At 41.8% G+C, this 18,881-nt stretch overlaps 1 protein-coding gene across 1 annotated transcript in view; it reads right to left on the reverse strand.

Moving 5' to 3' along the window:
* Nucleotides 1-18,881, reverse strand: part of LOC306661135 (putative tetratricopeptide repeat protein 41) — a gene marked incomplete at its 5' end in the record, with an annotated part of 60,768 nt that overhangs the window by 19,916 nt on the left and 21,971 nt on the right. The window contains 6 exon segments of the mRNA XM_079139922.1: nt 5,522-5,700; nt 6,542-6,740; nt 12,387-12,626; nt 15,121-15,205; nt 15,207-15,563; nt 16,437-16,597. Coding sequence (XP_078996048.1) covers nt 5,522-5,700; nt 6,542-6,740; nt 12,387-12,626; nt 15,121-15,205; nt 15,207-15,563; nt 16,437-16,597 — 1,221 coding nt within the window.

Genomic DNA, 18,881 nt, shown 5'->3' on the forward strand with positions numbered 1-18,881 from the left:
GAACAGAAAATAATTAAAAATGGGATATTAGACATCTAACTAATGCAGTCACCCATCTTTACTTTGGGGAAGTTCCCACTCTGAGTCCTAGTTGTCTCTGACCTCTCTAATCCTGCCTTCTCTTGTTATACCTGCCTCTTTCAGGCCTCTCCTCCATGATCTCATTCCATGTTCCAGTCCTTAAAGGAGGCATTTATCTCTGCCTCAGATTTCTTAAAGCCCTGTGAATATCCCTTCCTGACTTTCTACAGTTAGTCCACACTCAACGTGACTTCTGTCCCCTCAACTGCTCCTTCAAGAGTGTTTCCTCTTTGGGTCACTGAGAGTATCATCTACCCAGTCCTCCAAGTCAGAATCATCAGCATTGTCTTGACCCCTGTACCCAACTAACAAGCGAGTCCTGTGAATTCTGTGCCCAGACCTTCCTTTGTGGCCCCATGGCTACCCCCTGGTCTAAGCCAGCACTGCCTCCTGCCTGGGTTATTACTACTAGCTGATCTCCTTGAAGCCATGCTTGTCCCTTTCCATTTTAATCTTTTTATAACACCCAAAGTGACCTTTTTAAAACCACACCTGCTTTTAATCCCAGCAACTCAGGAGGCTGAAGCCAGAGAATGGCAAGTTCAAAGCCCAGTCACTGCAACTTAGCAAGGCCCTAAACCTTAATGAGACCCTGTCTCAAAATAAAATATAAAAAGGGCTGGGGATGTGGCTCAGTGGTTAAGCATCCCTGGGTTCAGTCCCTGGTACAAAAGGAAAAAAAAAGAAAGAAAGAAAACCTGTTACCATCTTACTTAAATCCTGAAGGGCTCCCCAAGTCTTTTAGGATAAGGGCTGAATCTTTGACATGCTCTGTACTTGGACCTCTGCCCACCTCTGCAGCTTCAGGTCTCCTCCTCACTGTCCACCTTCTCCTGTACCCATACTGGACTTATTCAGTTCCTTCCCTCTCAGTCCTAGATCTTTAATAATGTTGTTCTGGGAACTCAGAGTTCTTTCCTCTCATTGCACTGTCAGATCTAAGACAAGGTTACACTTTCCTGTTTTGAGATCCATGGCACCATTTTAAAGTACTTCCCTCAGGCTCAGTTTTGTTTTGTTTTGTTTTGTTTTTCAAGATCTATCACTTAACACTTGACCATAAGCTCCATTAAGACAGGAATCATGTCTGTCCTACTCACTGCTATATCCCTGGTGCCAGTACTATGCTTGGTATAACACACTCAATAAATACTGCTGAATTAACTTGGAAAAGTGACAGCACTTGTCCCAACCACTTTACAGGAAAGGAAGACAGGGATGAACTGGCAGGCTGCTCCTGGATGGCACACTATAGAACAAGATTTCCCAAAAACTTCTTTGAAAGAATAGTCCAGTTAAGGGTCTTACCTCCAGGAGCACCCCCAGAGGTAGACTGATTCAGGGCTATGTGTTGCTACATACGACAATGATAGAATGTTTGAGGAGACCCAGATAGCCAAACAGAGCACTGTAATCCCTCCTATGCAATCACACAGGATTCCTGCTAGAATTAATTTTCTTTTTTGGTACGTGGGATTGAACCCAGGGGTACTTAACTACTTAGCTACATCCTCAGCCCTTTTCTGTATTTTATTTAGAGACAGAGTCTCATTGAGTTGCTTAGGACCTCACTGAGTAGCTGAGGCTGGCTTTGAACTCGCAATCCTCCTGTCTTAGCCTCCCCAGCTGCTGGGATTACAGGCCTGCACCATCATGCCCAGCCTATTATTAAATCTTGTTCTGATTAACAAAATACATTTTTCTGTTGTTTTGGTGACAAGTATTTGGCCTTGTGACTTCTACTTTTGGCAACCTAACAGGAAAAAGTGAACCCTCATAGTCTTGGAGGAACTTCAGAGAGGTCCCCCAAATGACCAAGGGCTGACACGGCTGGCCAGGATGGGGACTAAGTGACAAATATGAACAGCTATGATGCATAAAGTGGTTTGATTCCAGGTTCACTTTATGAAATAGATCTGAGGGTCTGCTAAAGGTAAGAGAGAAGATGTGAAAGACTACATGGAAGTAAAATCTGTAGAACCGGCCATGATTGAACATGGAGGGCAAGGAAGACGGAGATATCAAAAGCAATACTGAAGGCCAGGATTGCCTGGGAGAGGCCCCCAGTTCGGAGTAATACGGAGATTACTGTGTTGGTACAGATGGCACCATGTTCACATTAGTACCAGGAGAGCCATGATGTCTCCTGCCTAACTCAAAGTGACACATTCTGAACTAGGCTCGTTCATAGATAGAAAACCCTCACACACTGGAATATTAGGCAATTTCCTCCCAGCCCAACCTCCAGCCTCACCCGCTTCCATCACCATAGCAGTGAAATCATCATAAGCAGTATGGCAGAACTTTACTCTCTCACCTCGGAGATCTGACCTTCTGTGGTTAGCTCCAGCTTCCCAGGACCTACAGAACCATCCCTTCCTGCTCCTACATCCCTAAGCACTGACCCATTTCCAGGGGGATCTTGGCTTTCTCCCACACGCTTGTATTCTTATGAGCATCGCTTGAGTTCTTCTACATGGATGCTCAGACTTATTCAAAATCACATATATCATGTGCATGATAAGAAAAAAGGTAATAAGAATAAAAGGATACATGTCTAAGGGCCAGCAGGGATGCAGGGATGCTAAAGCCCAAATCCATTCTTTTCTGAGTCCCCAGGCAACTTAACTCTCTTCCCTGACTCAGTTTCCTTAATTTCAATCAAGATAAGTTTAGTAATCTAACAGTTTTAAGAATGAAAGAAAATTATGAGACTGGGACATAAGGACAGTCAGCGTAGGTAATGAATGATCAGGTCAGGAAGATGGGGCTGAGTCAAAAGCAAATAAAATGCTAAAACCTCCAGAGCACTGGTTGCCAAGGAAACAGGTTCCTCCCTACAAGGAGTTGTTAATGAATACCCGCTGGGTGGCTCCCTTCCTGCCTGTACCCCTGGAAGACTCTTTCCCACCCTTGGTTACTCCACCTTTGGTCACATAGGCAAGATAAGAGGAGGAAAGGGCATGAGAATAAAGGAAATCTGAAATCTAGAAAAGGGGCAGGATACCCCCACTCTCAGGCACCAGCTTTAGACCCCCACCTCAATGGAGGATTCTCTCCTCTCTCTCTCTCTCTCTCTCTCTCTCTCTCCCTCCCCCCTACTTTATTCCTCTTTTCCTCTTCCCCTTCCCTCTCCTTCTCCCTCTCCCTTTCTCTCTCTCTCTCTCCTATCCTTTAAATAAAACTTTTTGCTCCTGCCTCTGTATTTCTCCAATGTTCAATCCTCAACACCAGGAAACATGACCAGATTCTGATTTTCAACACCGGTATCAATGATACATACAAAGTACTAGATTTAGAGCCTGGTATTTAACAAATGCTGAAAGTCCGTTATTGGGATTACTAAATTGTAGACTCTTGGAAGGAGAGGATTCTATCTGCTTTATTCATTGCTGTGTGGGGGAGTCCCTGAGTTCATGGCCCTGGGAAGGTGATAAGTTAATATTTACTATAAGAATGAATCCAAATTATTACTCTGTTTAATGAGTCAGAAAATACAGGATGAAAGAGAGAGAGAAATAAGGGGAAATAAGGCAAAGGGGACTACTTATACAAAATCGTATTTGTCATCTTTTTGTTACTATGACCAAAATACCTGCCAAGAACAATTTAGAAGAAAAGTTCATTTGGGGAACTTTTCAGAGGATCAGTCCTTGGTCAGCCAACCATTCATTGCTCTCTGGTCCCAAGGTGAGACTGAACAACATGATGGAAGGACAAGGTGGAGAAAACCACTTAGCTCATAGGAGACAGGAAGTAGAGAGAACACGAAGAGCTAGGGACAAAATATATAATCCCCAATGTAGGGCCCCTAGTGACCTACTTCCTCTAACCACACTTTATCTGCCTATAGTTATCATCCAGCTAGTTATACTTTAAAGTTTTTATCCATTGAATGGAACCTGGCTAATAACTTCCAGCAACATCCATGCCACCACCTGAACACTGTGCTGCCTTGACATTTCCTCCACCAGATTAATTAATCCATCACCTTTAAATTCAGCCTCACAGAAAGTCTCCGGACGTGGGAAAATGGAGAGGAGTTCTTTGCCAGAATATAACACAAATGGCCTCTAGTTCAATTTTCTAAATGTCCTCATTTCCCTCTGAAACCTCATGAGCACAGTCTTTGTGTCCACAGTCCTATCAGCATGTCGGTCCTCTGAGCTCCACCCAGAATGTCCCTTTAGCTATGCTTACAACTTCTAAGTCTTCTCCAGTTTGCGTTTCCAAAATGTCCCAAACTCCTCCTGTAGTTCCAAAGACTTTTGAACAACATTGTCAAGTATTATCACAGTGAAGACCCTATTTGTTGGCACCAATTTCTGTGTTAGATGGCTTTTCATTGCTGTAACCAAAATACCTGACAAGAACAACTTAGAAAAAGAAAAGTTTATCTGGGGCTCATGGTTTTGGAGATTCAGTCCATGGTCAGCCAACCCCATTGCTCTGGGCCCTAGGTGAGGTAGGACATCACGGCAGAAGGGCGAAGTGGAGGAAAACTTCTTAGCTCACGAAGCAACCAGAAAGCATGAGGAGCCAGGGACAAAATATATAATCCCCAAGGTATGCCCCTAGTGACCAACTTCCTCCAGCCACACCCCATCTGCCTATAGTCACAACCCAATTAGTAGTCCTTTCAAAGTACAAATTCATCAAATAGTTGGATCCATTGATTTGGATATAGCTCTCACAATATAATCATGAGATTTCAAGGGGCACCTCATATCCAAACCATAATAAGAACAGGAGAAAAATATTAATCATGGTGCTATCTATACCCAAGATTTAAGTAGAAAGTAAAAGAACAGTGGTCCAATTTGGATTGAGGCCACCCTCAACAGTACAGTTAGCCCTGAGTAATGGAGAGTGTTAATTTAAAGCTGCCATCAGTAGGCAGAGGGAAAGTGGAACAAATTGGAGGGAAAATAATTTAGGTTTGTACCTATTTCATTTGAAGCATCCACTGTCACTCAGGAAAACAGATGATCAAGCAATAATATTATTAGTAGGATGGGGGTGCAGGTCAGGGGCAGAGCACTCGCCTAGCCTTGGCAAGTCCCTGGGTTCGATCCCAAGTACTACAAAACAATAAAGGAAAACAAATAGCATATCACAAAATGGGGCCTGGCCTCTAGAACTCCAAAAGGAGGACAAGGTTGGAAATACAGATAATGAAGACAGATATTAGGGGTGTGGCTGAAGTTATAAGGAAGTACAGAGAAAGAAGACTGTTAAGGAAAAGAAGAGAAAGAAAAGCCATTTCAAAATTCATCCTTTTTCCTGATTACCTGTTTTCAGAAATTGTTGGCTTAAATTGTCAATAATCAGAGTATTCAGAGTATTGGATTGATAAAAGTGATGTGAGGAAGTAGGATAATAGTAACTTCAACCACTCTATATCCCAGCAAAATTGACTACTAAAACATTGGTACTATACCTGAGAGGGTGTGTCTCCTCTTCATTTTATGGCACTGATCTGCTTTAATCTTGGCCACTGAGAGCAAATAGGCCCTGGAAATATTGTATCCAACTTCCGATAAAACATTCCAGTAGTGAATGAGGTACAGCCTTGTCCAGAAGCTTGGGCTTTGGATTTTCGATATAAAATCTGTAATACTTGTGACACAATGTATGAATATAAACCACTTAAGTATTTCATACCTTGAAGGAAGCTCTTCTATTTACCACATATCATTAACCTAGTCAAAAACGACTTAACTAACACGACTTGGTTGGTCACCAGATAAATAGGATCCTTTTGATCATCAACAGTCAAAGCCAATGATCTCTTTAGGAGGTCCCTTCCTCCAAGAAGGCTCCCTGGATCTACCTACCAGGGAAAGAGCCTTCCAGCTTTCCTGCTTATACTGTTCACTGTGTCATTTTTTTCAAGTAAAACATTGACCCCCATGTACATGACTGTCTGTCTCCACATCTTCCCCCACCAGACGGAAAGTACAGAAGGGCCTGGGGCTGCAGCTTACTCACTTTTACATCCCCAGGGCCTAGGGCAGTGTGGGTACTCAGTAGATGTTTAAAGAGCAAAAAAAGAGAAAAGCAGGGGAAGGAAGGGTGGGGGGAGGGAAGGAGAGAAAAGAAATGTATAGGAGAAAAAAGGAAAGAAAACAGGAGGGTCTAGCAGGAGAGCATGGCCCATCCTTCACCCATTTCCAAATCCTGTCCTCCTCTCTGGAATGCTGGTTAACTTGGAGAGGAATGAATATGGAGTGAAAGGGGAAAGAACCTTCTGCACAGCAGCCAGACAGACAGACTGGAGCAACACAGGGATCCATCAACCCCAGAAGCTGATGCCAGATGGTGGTGCCATTCAGATAAGTGGGCAGTTGAATGAGTAAATGAATACAGCCTGCTCAAGGGAACCACAGGCATCTAAACAACATTAAAAAGAAAAGCTAAATGTGCATAAACATAAAGACCTAAGACTGGTAAGACCTACCTTGGGCTTGTGAGAAAGTTGCACAATGCCCCCCAGCATCCGCTCATTTTCATATGCCACGGCAATTCTTGAAACACTCTCCAGAAAGTGTTTTGTCGCTGGAAGTATCTGATCAAGACGTGGTGAAAATGTGTTTTCTTGAGATTCACTGGGCTCTGACATGCATTTGGGTTGCCCTCCCTGACAGGCGTGATTATACCTATTTCAAAATCGATCATAGTTTAATGCTTCTGACATTTTTGTATATGACAATACTATAACAAAAACATTACAACTCTGTGACCATAGTTAGAGAAATAAAATTCAAGGTAGCTTAAATAAAAAAAAGGCTCTTCTACATGAGTCTGAATTTCTCTAAGAATTAGTCATAATTATGATCACTGATGCCCAGGTTGACTCTGTGTTAGGTGTTCCCTCTCCGCACAGGAAATATTTGTAACCTACTTTTCTATTTTAAATATGCAACCATGATTATTGCCTAAAAAAGCACTTTCAAACATTTGAGGGTATGCATTAATCCATCACCTGGATCTCATGTAAGTCAAAGGGTAGCTAAACAAATAAATGGCAAATTTGATGTTGGAGCCAGGATTATTTTTTAATTTTTTTTAGTTGTAGATGAACACAATACCTTTTATTTTATTTATTTATGTGGTGCTAAGGATGGAACCCCGTGCCTCACACGTGTGAGGCAAGCACTCAACCACTGAGCTACAGTCCCAGCCCCAAGCCAGATTATATCTTCATCCCCAAAGAAAAAGTTATGATAGTCTGTAGGGCCCAGAAATAAGCTTCTCGAAAACAGGACTTTAGGGCTAGGAATATAGCTCAGTTGGTAGAGTGCTTGCTTCACAAGCCCAAGGCCCTGGGTTCAATCCCCAACACAGCAGGAAAAAATTTTTAAAAAGGACTATAATTAAATCCTAGTGATAGCTATCCTTGAAAACTAATATCAGATTTTTTTGCTTTGTTTGTTGTGGTGCTGGGGATGGAACACTTTCCTTGCGAGATGAGTGGCACACACAGCTGGATAGCACACCAAGCCCAGCTCTTCAATAAGAACAACAGCAAAGCTCTCGGAGTAATGCTACTGCAGTGAGTCTACTGGGTTAGAATCCATGATCCCAAATAGCTTCTTTGGGAGAGAAAAGGAGCAACATTCACCTTTAACTGTTGACCTGATACTTATTTTGGGATCCTTCAATCAGAAGTAAGAATAGTCACTTAAATTTTTAAAAGTGTACTAAGAGTTTGAAAATCACCTCTTAGAATTATCTAGGAATGCAAATTCTAGCTACCCAGTTCACCAAGTACCTGAAAATTGAGGAATTCAAGAAAACACTGGATTTGAGAAAATAAGGCCTTTGAGACCCTGGATTCAATTTCCAGCATCGAAAAAGAAAACTTTAGAAGGCCTATGAAGTTAAAATTTATCATAATGACTCTAAAATTAAAATATTACTTGTCTCTTTCCAAATTCCAAACAACCAGTCATGTTTTATAATAAATGGATGCAAAAGAACATAATGCGAAGTCTTGAGCAAAATTCATGTTGATTTCCATTTTCTCTATTTGTGACAACACTTAACAGATGTTTTTCAGGCAGGCTAATGTATTTGTGAATTGAAATAAAGGTGACTGCTTTAAAAAAAAAAAAAAAAAGAACAACAGCAAAAAGGGAATCCCTTGTTTAAATAATCATTCTGAATTTCCACTGAAATGATGTCCAGGTCACCCTTGGAAGACTCCGTGCCACTTGGTCTAAGGTGTGCAGATGTGCCCAGGTGGCAATGTGCTTAAGAGATCCACAAGTGTCTGCAGCAGAATCAGAAGCTGGAAGGCTAAGCACAGGAGAAAAGGTGTGAACCACCTGTACCTGATACCATGGTCATAGGACAGAAGTGGCCCTCCCCTGCTGTATAAGGCAAGGCAATATGTAGACTGTAAATTGGGAGAGTGGGGTGGGGTGGGAGGGGTGAAAGAAAAAAGAAGTGGGACAAATATTCCCCTGAGTTCAAGATTTATAGTGTTTGTTTTTTGTTGTTATTGTTGTGCAGTGCTGGGGACTGAACCCAGGGCCTTGTGCGGCAAGCACTCTCCCAACTGAGCTACAGCCTCAGCCCAAGATTTGTAGTGTTAAACACAATGCCTAAAGTTTGGGGCTGCAGGTGTAGTTCAGTGGTCAAGCACAAGTTTAGCATGCACAAGGCTCTGGGTTTAATTACAGCATCAAAAGAGATTTTTAAAAATTAAAAGTTTAAAGTATTTTCATGAAAAACACTACATTTAATTTTATCTTTTTACAACATTCTCATGAGGATATGAATATGAATTCGCCTATGACAAATAAAGCTACTTAAAATCAGAAAGACCAAGTGACTTGCTCCGACAGCACATGACCAGTAACTAGAGAAGCAGGGTTTAAACCTTCTGAATGAACTCCAACATTCCTCCAAATACACATGAGATGTTAAAAATGGTTTGACCCCAGCATCATCTGTGCCTACACAGTCCAACACAATTCCCATTAACAGATCTACTGGTTGACATTTATGTGGTCATGTTGAGCTGGATTATGCTTTACTGACAAACTACCCCAAACCTCAGAGACTTAAAAGAGCAAAGGTTATGCTGGCACGCCTATAATCCCAGTTACTCAGAGAAACTGAGGCAGGAAGATTTCAAATTCAAGACCAACCTGGGCAACTTAGTGAGACCCTGTTGCAAAATCCAAAAAGGGCCTGGAATATAGCTCAGTGTTAAAATGCCCCTGGGTTCAATCCTCAGTACCACTGTTTAAAAAAAAAAAAAAAGCAAAGGTCTATCACAGGTTTGGAAAGTTGGTACTCTAAGCCAAGTTGCTTCTCTCTGTCATCTTGAATGTTGCTAGTGGCTACTTATCACAAGGTATCAGCCAACAAGGATGTCAGAAGTGTTTCCCATGGTGGAAGAGGGGCTAGAAATATTGGCAATTGACTCAAATGGTCACCATAAGTGCTGTACTTCACATAAATTCCACATGAATTAGCCTTTTCAGTGCTTTCAAGGTAACTACTATTATCCCTGTTTCTTAGGTGAGAAATGGAATCTTAGCTAAGCACCTTCCACAAGGTCACACCAATTCTGTCAGACCCCAGAACCATTGCTCTTAACAAAAAAAATAAATAATAATAATAATAATAATAATTCTTCGGAGATAGCATGGAACTTTCTGGTAGGAACAAAGGTACTTCTATTTGGCAAAAAGTATGCAGGATTGAGAGTGAGATGAGGACAAGGTGAAACAGGGCCACTTCTATCCCATGACCAAAGTGATATGTGCAGGCGGCTCACACCTCCTCTCCTGTGCTCAGTCCTCTACTTCCTGATTCCACTGAAGTCTCTAAAGTGTAAGGTTCAGTACTGCCTCTTAAAACAACAGAGGTGGAAGCCACTAGAAAGGGAGGGCCCGCAAACTTAGCAGCCAGGAACAGCTGTAGATTCATTCAGCAAACACCTGCTGAGTGTAACTGGAATGGGTCCCAGGGGATTCAAATGTGCCTGGAGTTGTTTAATGTAGCAGAATGATCTTCAGACCCACAGAATTCAAGATCACCATTTGATTTGTACAGGCAGTCTTGGATAGACAGGTAGGAGGCCACGGGTAGATAGGTCAGGACAATAAAGAGGAGCTTATGGTGGCTAATATTTCTTAAGAATGTACTATGGCGGGGGGGTGGATATCATAAATATATAAGAAGATCAGTGGAGCAGGAAGAGAAGAGGCAGTAAGGAAGGAAACGAGGAAAAAATATGGAATAAATTTAATAAATCATGTTATATACATATAAAAATGTACCAAAGGGAATTTCACCTTTATGTACATGTAGAATGTACCAATCAAAAATAAATTTTAAAAAGACTGAAAGGAAGATCTGTAGAGGAGGGAGAATAGGGGGAGAGAGGAGGGAAGGAGAGCGGGGGGATGGGGATTAAATAAAATTCCTTGCATGTATGATTTTGTCAAAATGAATCCAACTACTATGTATAATTATAATGCTCTAATAAAAAAAAGAATTTACTATGGATCAGGCACTGTTCTAAGTATTTTATGTGAATTAAATCATTGAATACTCATAAGTTACAATGCTATGAGTTAGATGCATGCATTTCATAAATGTGGGATGTGGGACACAGGGTGGCCAAGGTCACCAATCGGCAAGCAGGAATGCCAGGTCTGACCACTAATTTGGTATCAGGATCCCACTGTCAACCATTACGACATGCTGATTCCCTCCACTTAACAGAGGAGAAAATAATGACTTCACAAACTGAATTTTGGGGAGCTCTTATGAGGTACAGGGTTACAAGCAGAAATGAAAGAGGCTCTTTCCAGGAGGAGCTCCCCAAAAGCCTGAGAAAGGCAGGTTTCTGGAGAGAAAGGCATGAAGTGGTGCTCAAATCTCCCAGGAGACACCTTACCCAAAGGTCTACTCAGGCACCTTAAGGTCTGCCTGCCTTGGGACAAAAGACGGGGCAGGACTCTTGTTGTGTGGTCTTCTTGTTTTCAGAGTGACCACTTGCCCCAGGGGCAGTTATGAGGCACCCACACGACAAGAGGAATCAGAAGAGACTGTGGAAACCACAGCAACCAGCAGGTGGGAGCACACTTGGGTCACTGCTGGTGGATTCCTAGGAATACCTGGAACAGGTGGGGACTTTCCTAGCCTCATCTGGGGACGTCTGGTTGCACGAGAAATAAATTAAAAAAAGTAAATGAAGTGCCTGGCATAGTAACGGCTCTGAAAAAGAAGCCATCATGCAGCAAATGGGTGGAAGAACTGACATTAATCCAAGCGCAACCTCATCCCTGGCCTGCCCTCTCCTCTACACGACAGAGCTGAAGTGATGGCAGGCGTGACTGCAATGTGAGAGAGAGAGAAAAAAAGAATCTGTATCTTAAAAATGCAAGTAAAAGAGAATATAGTAAGAGGAAATGTGCACAGGGCTTGAAATCTTCCCAGAGGCTGGGATTTAAAGATTTTTCAAGTCACCAGACTTGAAGTTCTATGTAAATCTCACTGAGTGCTCTGCTTCTAAGCCAGTGTCTGTGATTGGCAGAGTCCTTCTCAGAAGAGATAAGAATGTGATTTTAGAGTTAGGACAGAGGCTGCTAATTCCTACCTAATATCTACTTCCCTTGTCTTTGTTCATGACAGAACCCTGCCTTGGTTTAGGAGAGCAGTGCACCAGTTAAATCCCCGGCTCCCATTGTGTCCAGCTGCGGCCAAGTAATCAAGATCTGAGTTGAAGAAACATAGTGGAAATGTTGGTGTGAAACTTCTAGGAAAGCTTCTTTCACGTTTCTCTCCCCCTTTGTCCTTCCTATTGCCTGAAACGCAATGGCTGGCATTCCAGTAGCCAGGAGCACAAGGTGACCTTGAGAAAGTAAGCCAGTGTAGTGTATCAGGGATATAGAAGGAGATGGGTCCCAGTAACTCAATGAAGCCAACAGAGCAGCCCAGGACTGCCTGCCTCCAGAGGTCGGCCAGAATAAACCCTGGGGTGTTTGGCCATTAGAGTAAAGTCTCAAAGAATTTATATAATCATTTTCTTGCATTTTAAAAATATTTTTTAGTTGTCGATGGACCTTTATTTTATTTATGTATTTATATGTGGTGCTGAGATTTGAACCCAGTGCCTCACGCACACCAGGCAAGCGCTCCACCACTGAGCTGCAACCCCAGCCCTTTCGTGCATTTTTATGCCTTCCATTTCCACTTGAGAAATCCCACTAGAAGCTTTCCCTTGTAGGCAATTCCTACTTCCTCTTAACTAGCAGTTTTTTCACAAACTCAGGCCTTACCAAGCAGCTTGTGCTCCACAGCACTTCGCAGGGACTGGTGCCAGAAGTAGAGGACACCATTCGGCTTCTCCTGGACCCACTGTTTGGTGGCATTGCGGAAAGCAGCCCAGTGCACTGTGGTCACTTTGTAATGATTCCTGTAGCCCAGTATGTCCAAAAGCTGGAGTAGCTCATCCTCAGTCAACCCACAATGCGAGACGCACAGTAAGCACAGAGCATCGGTCACCCAGCCATCCAGCCCTATGCAGACAACACGATGATGAGGACAAAAGTCAGAGCAAGCACCAGTCGGGTAGTATGCTAAAATTTTTGTTGTTGTTCTGGGCATTGAGTCCAGGAGCACTTCACCTTTAAGCTATATCCCTAGCCCCTTTTATTTTTTATTTTGAGACAGGATCTCACTAAACTGCTTAGGGCCCTGCTCCATTGCTGAGGCTGGTCTCAGACTGGCAATCTTCCTGCCTCGGCCTCCCAAGTCCCTGGGATTACAGGTGTGCGCCACTGCACCTCAATGCTTTATGTCATTATTCAACTTCTTTCTTTAACTTGTCCTACAGGTAAATACTGTAAAGGTCATTGTTTTACAAATGAGAAAAATGGAGTCCAGACAAGTTAAATAACTTCTCTAAGTCACACAAATGTAACAGGAATTTGGCTCTAGTGCCCACACTGCTACCCATTAAGTTATCATTTATCTATCACAACTAATACACCCTGAACTATGGTTAGGAACTGGCAAGCCTGCTAATTATTACACTGGGCTTTTCTGCTGAGCAGTCTTCCTTAAGGTTAATGTGCACAGTGGGGGGGTATGGCTTTGCTGCAGACTGCTCTCCTACCCCACGTCCACAGGCACCTCTTGAGGCAGCCCTTCATCACCCACTGATCCTTACATTTTTATTCTACAGCTGGATTCCTTGCTGCCTTTATGATCAACCAATTATAAAGAGATCATCCCGCCAGGAAATATGACAATATGGTGCACCACTCTAAATGCACTTCCTATGCTAGGACTGGGGAATGAGCCCACTTTTCTGTCTTCAGGTGAAGGCAGAGCAGGTCAGTCTCTACCACAGAAGCTTCTGGCGGTGGCCTGGCTTAGCCAGCTGAGCTCTTCTGGTTTCTATGGTGCAGCTCAGAGGGCATTGCTGCACAGGGCTGAGGACGGAGCATTTCCGGGGGGAAAAAGACCTGGAGATGCAGGGTAGTACAACACAGGCCACTTGGCTCGAGTGACTTCCAGGGGCACAATGATCTTGTTTTACTTCCTTGGAGGTAGGGGAGGGAACAACCAATAAGAAATCAGTTTTCTTTACAGAAATGCAGACTCTAAGATGAAAACATGACAAGACAATATATTTCTGTACTCATCAATGTGACCTTCATTCCAAATATTATCTGCTTCTCTCTACATCTCCATCTCCTCCACCCTGCTCCATTTCAAGTTCATTGCCTTGAAGAGAAGCCTATTATAGCAGAAGCAAAGAGAGGAAACTCAGGTTTTGAAACAGAGACAATGACTTGAGAGAATAAATTAAGTCTCAAAAGCCTGGTTGTTGAATATCATAAAACCAACTGGTGGAATAAACTGTTTAACACAAAAGACAGATTCAATTCAGGATGGTCTAACAAGTACATTGTTCCTACACAGGAAGAAAAGACCTTTGTGCAACTGAAAAAGGTATAGGAGAGGATCAGAGACCATACCAAGCCTCAAAAAGAGTGCACACTACGGTATGAAGAGAGGGGTTTCCTCGGGATGAGAGGCTGCGTCAGCAGGGGGCAGCAAAGATAGAACAACCCTAGAGCAGCTGGGAACAGCCCAGCTAAGCCCAAAATGGGCAATGCCTGCAGATCATCTGGGATTGTGGCCACCTTGGCAGAAGACTGCAGAGACAGATGACAACCAAGGACACTAGCCCCACAGCCCTTGGATCTCAGCTCAACCTGACAGAGACAAGAACCACACCAATCTTTGCCTGACTGGAAAAAAAAAAAAAAAAAATCCTGAATTGACTGAAAACAAATGAAATTGATAGTATTATCGTGGATTGACTAGATTAGGTTTGTGGCATAAGCAGGACTATGGAATCAAGAGAGGTTAGACTGAGTTACAGAAATAATCAAATTATATTTCTCAGACCCCTGAAAAATTTGACTAAAATTTGTAACTCAGTTCTCCTTACTAACAACAGTGCTCTCTAGATAGAGTTGCCAAATTTAGCAATAAAAACGCTAAATTCCTATTTAAATTTAAATTTAAGATAAACAGCCAACTAATTTGTAGGACAAGTAAGCCCCATACAACTTTTGGGTTATAAACTGAGAATTTTAACTCAGAGATATTACAGAGAGTTATAACTAGAGAAGAGGTGCCAGATTTTGCAATAAAAATACCAGATGTCCTCTTTAAATTTGAATTTCAGATAAATTATTAACTAATCTTAGTATAAGCATGCCCCAAACAATATTTGTAATATGCTTAGAAACTGAGAATTATTTGTAGCTTATCTGTATTCCAAATAATGTTTAGTATAAGTATGTCCCGTGCAATATCTGGGACATAGTTCTACTAAAAGATTATTTTGGGGGGGCCTGAAATTCAGATTTAACTGGGCATCCTGTATTTCTTTGCCAACTCCATCCCTGGACTCTGCCCCATGGGGTGGGCGCCCACCTCACACCTTTCTCCCCACGCACTCCCTCCGAGTTGTCTACACTGCCCAAGGCCTACCTTCTCCTGAAGTCACAGTGTCTGAATTTGCCTTTTTTCTTTTAAAAGTCCAACTATAGTCTTCGGTCCAGCGTTTCAGAATCAACTCCCCAGAACTCCTGAAGAGAGGCCACCTCCAAGAACTCCCTCAGACACTGAAGCTCGTTGCGGTAGATTCTGCATTCTCTCAGTTCGCTGGCCAGGACTGTGAGTTTCAAAGGACTCAGGCTTGTTTTTTTCCTCAAAGTGTGTCTGCCCTGTTGGAAGGGGTCTTGGCTGGGGGTGGGCAGGTGCTGTCTGAAGATGCTGAGTCTTGTGTCTTCGTCTCCAATGCTGGTGAGTTCCACAGTCATCACGTCTTGCCGGGTACACAGGGACTTGCAGGACAGGCTGGAGGAGACAGTGCTCAGGATGAACTTGCAATGAGGAGGGAGTGAGTGTGGCAGCCAGGAAAAATCTTTTGCCTGATGGAGAGATTCAGAGATGTCTGAAAACTTTAAAGACTTTCAAATTACGCCAAATTTGAAAATATAGGGAGTAAGCATAGGGTAAAGCTGGCCTTACAGTTATTAGTATTTGAGTAATAAACAATTTGGTAGTGAGAAAATACCAATGCACACTCAGTATGACCATACTTGATGGATCTGCCTATTTGTTAAGAATTTGATAGTGCAAATGTAGACCCTAAAAACAGGTTCTTACACACAAGCAACTAAATAAAATCACACACTTCTGAAGACTGATCTGCAGTGACTAGAATACATGAATGATTCTGTTGAAAAAGACATTGTGTGATGCTGAAGAATTGTCACTTCCTGTAACACAACCATCATGAGTTAAATGGCCTTATTTTGGATCTTTTCTTGATTCCTTTAACAGCCTTTCCCACCTCTTTGCCTAGTGATAGCAACTATTGCACACTGTGTGCTTCCCCTGAGTCCGGCATGGTCTGAGTATGCTTTGAGTACTGATTGTGCCAAGTTCTAGGACATTCTGACCTTTCTCTGGGACTTACAGACTCGGGGAGAGACTGTCTTTCCCAAAGGCAGCTACTTCCTGGGGGTAGTGTACAGCGTACCTGGAATACACCATTCACATGCAGACCACAGATCCAAGGGTGGGTCCTACCCTCCTTCTTATCCAGCTCCCACCACCAATATTTCCTCTGCCCTAAATCAACAGAGAACCAGGTACCAGACAACTAGGGGCAACCCCTATGCCCAAGCCCACCAGAAGTATTCAAATTAGTCAATCCTGATCTGTTCACATCCTAAATAATGGAGTTTTCTTTTTATAAAACAGCAATAAAATAGAGGATTCTTTTAAAAAGATATTACCTTCTGACCTGAAATCCCATAAATACCAATCAATTCTTCAATTCCATCTAGCACGAGTATACATGGTTTTAAACTGATGGAGGCAATAAACGCTTCTACAAGAAGTGAAAAGGCCAAGATGTTTGAATCTTCATCAAGAAAATCCATTTCAAGCTGAGTATCTGCAGTAGAGAATTTTCAAATTGGGTGAAAATATTTCTATCATTGCTAAAATATGTTAATAGGCCAGAGAGGCAGAAGGGATGAGGAAAAAATGAGAGCTACTCACAGCTGTATAGTTGATACACACATGTACATGTTTGATTAGCTTCCTTAAAATATTCAACCCCACAGGGGTAATGACATTTACCACCAGATGTCTCCAATACATTTTTTAGGATTTTATATACAAATATTTTTGTATGATTCAAAGCAATTGCTCTCATTTTCCAAAACGCAAAAATAGATCACGTTAAAAAGATTTGGATGGGAAGAAAGATCATGTAATTTGTGAAGCTTCTGCGGCTCCTTAACACTGGGTAACTGTTTTAGGGACATGGCCACCACCCTGGGCTCTTCCAGCAAAGCACATATATAGCATATCCTGCATACTGCCTTATCTTTTTGATCCTGGTCCATCTTAAACCTAATGAAACTAATCCTAAATTCTTTTACCCACTGTACTGAACCCCATACCTTTAATTCTGAAAATTTCCAGAAAGAACTAAGATATGAATCAGCAAAAAGCACAGGAAGTCATTTGAGGTGAACAACTTTCAGACTGTGATTCAGTGACCTGGTATCAGTGACCCCAAATTATAACCAACTACCTAATATTTTAAAAGCATTTTAATTCATACACTTCTACCTTGCTTTTATTTTCAAAAGTAATATTTTCCATAGAAATTTAGGCATCTCAGGGTCTATAAAATCAAGTCGCAGCATTAATGGATATAGTCTCACAGATGTATTAAGATTCTGTTAGTTACTAAGAAAAATTATGGTTAATAAATATTTACTAGTTGCCTATTAGGCTAAGGTTCTGTGATGGCATGAGGAGATAAAATGGCCCAAAATACAAAGTCAAGGACTTGAGGGAAGTAGGAATGGGTTCTGTACACAGAAAAGCACATTTTAAGGCAGAATAGGAATCTGAAGTCTCCTGGATTTTGATACAGAACCAACACAATGAAGAAATGTTGAACACTGGAGAATTCACAGGTGGAAATTAGGGGAAGAGCATATCATCAAAACAATGTGCAAAGGCCTAGGGGTAGGAAAAACACAACCAGTATTTGAAAATAGTAGTTGCTTAGCGCAGCAGCTCTCAACAGGTAGGCAAGCCCTTTGGGATTCAAGACAGTCTATCACATAGGCAGTCAAACACATTGTCTCCAGATCTACCTGACTTTCAAATGCTTTAGCAGAGAGTCACCTAAGGAGGAAAAAATAAAAAACAACTTTGCAGTCACCTAACCCAGAAACCAACTCCATTTTATCTGTTAATGCAAAGTGGTTTTTGGAAAATCATAGCCTGACAATATTGCCCATGATGTTGAGTCTTAAACACAGTACACCCTGTCAGTCTCTCACAGAATGACATTTATTGCTTTCAGGCCAGTTTTCCATATAGCAGCACTGTGTCTTCTATTGGAACCATGTGAAAGACACATTGTGTTCAAATAAATAATTCTCTCTATATTTGTACAGTAGAGAGTCATATTGGTTTGTAAAAGATTCTGTATATCACAAAAATAACTAAAAAATTATTTGAAACATATGTGAATGTGTGACATAAAGAGGAGAAGGCATCAGAACAGATAGAGTTTGAGCTTGTATCATACAAGATCATGGTGACACACACCTGAAATCCCAGGGATTCAGGAGGCTGACACAGGAAGATCACAAGTTTGAGGCCAGCCTCAGCCACTTAGGGAAACCCTGTCTCAAAAATAATTTTTTTAATTTTTATTATTTTATTATTTTATTTTTTCTTGAAAAAATATTTTTCAAGAAAGAAAAGAGGGAAGCTGGGCACTGAGGCACACACCTGGAAATCAGTGACTTGTGAGACTGAGGTAGGAGGATTGTAAGATCAAGGACAGCCCAGGAAATTTAGTGAGACCCTGTTTCAAATTTTTTTAAAAAAAATTAAAAAGGATAGGAATGTAGCTCAGTGGTAGAGCATTTGCTTAGCATGTACAAGGCCCTGGGTTCCATCCCCAGTACTGCAAAAAAGAAAGGGAGGTAGAAATTAATCCTCAGGCTTCATTCTTTGAGTTTTTTTTTTTTTCTTACATCTTTAAAATTATGAACACTGTTAGGATTTCAGACCTTAAATAACAGGATTTTAGAGCAGAAGGGCTCTTGGAAATCAACTAGTCTCATTTTCTCAAGATGAGAAAACTAAGGCTGAGAGGTGAACGAACCTGAAAGTACAGATCATCAGTAGCTTTTAAAATACGT

The sequence above is a fragment of the Sciurus vulgaris genome (genome assembly GCF_902686455.1).
Source record: "Sciurus vulgaris genome assembly, chromosome: 5".
Taxonomy (NCBI): domain Eukaryota; kingdom Metazoa; phylum Chordata; class Mammalia; order Rodentia; family Sciuridae; genus Sciurus; species Sciurus vulgaris.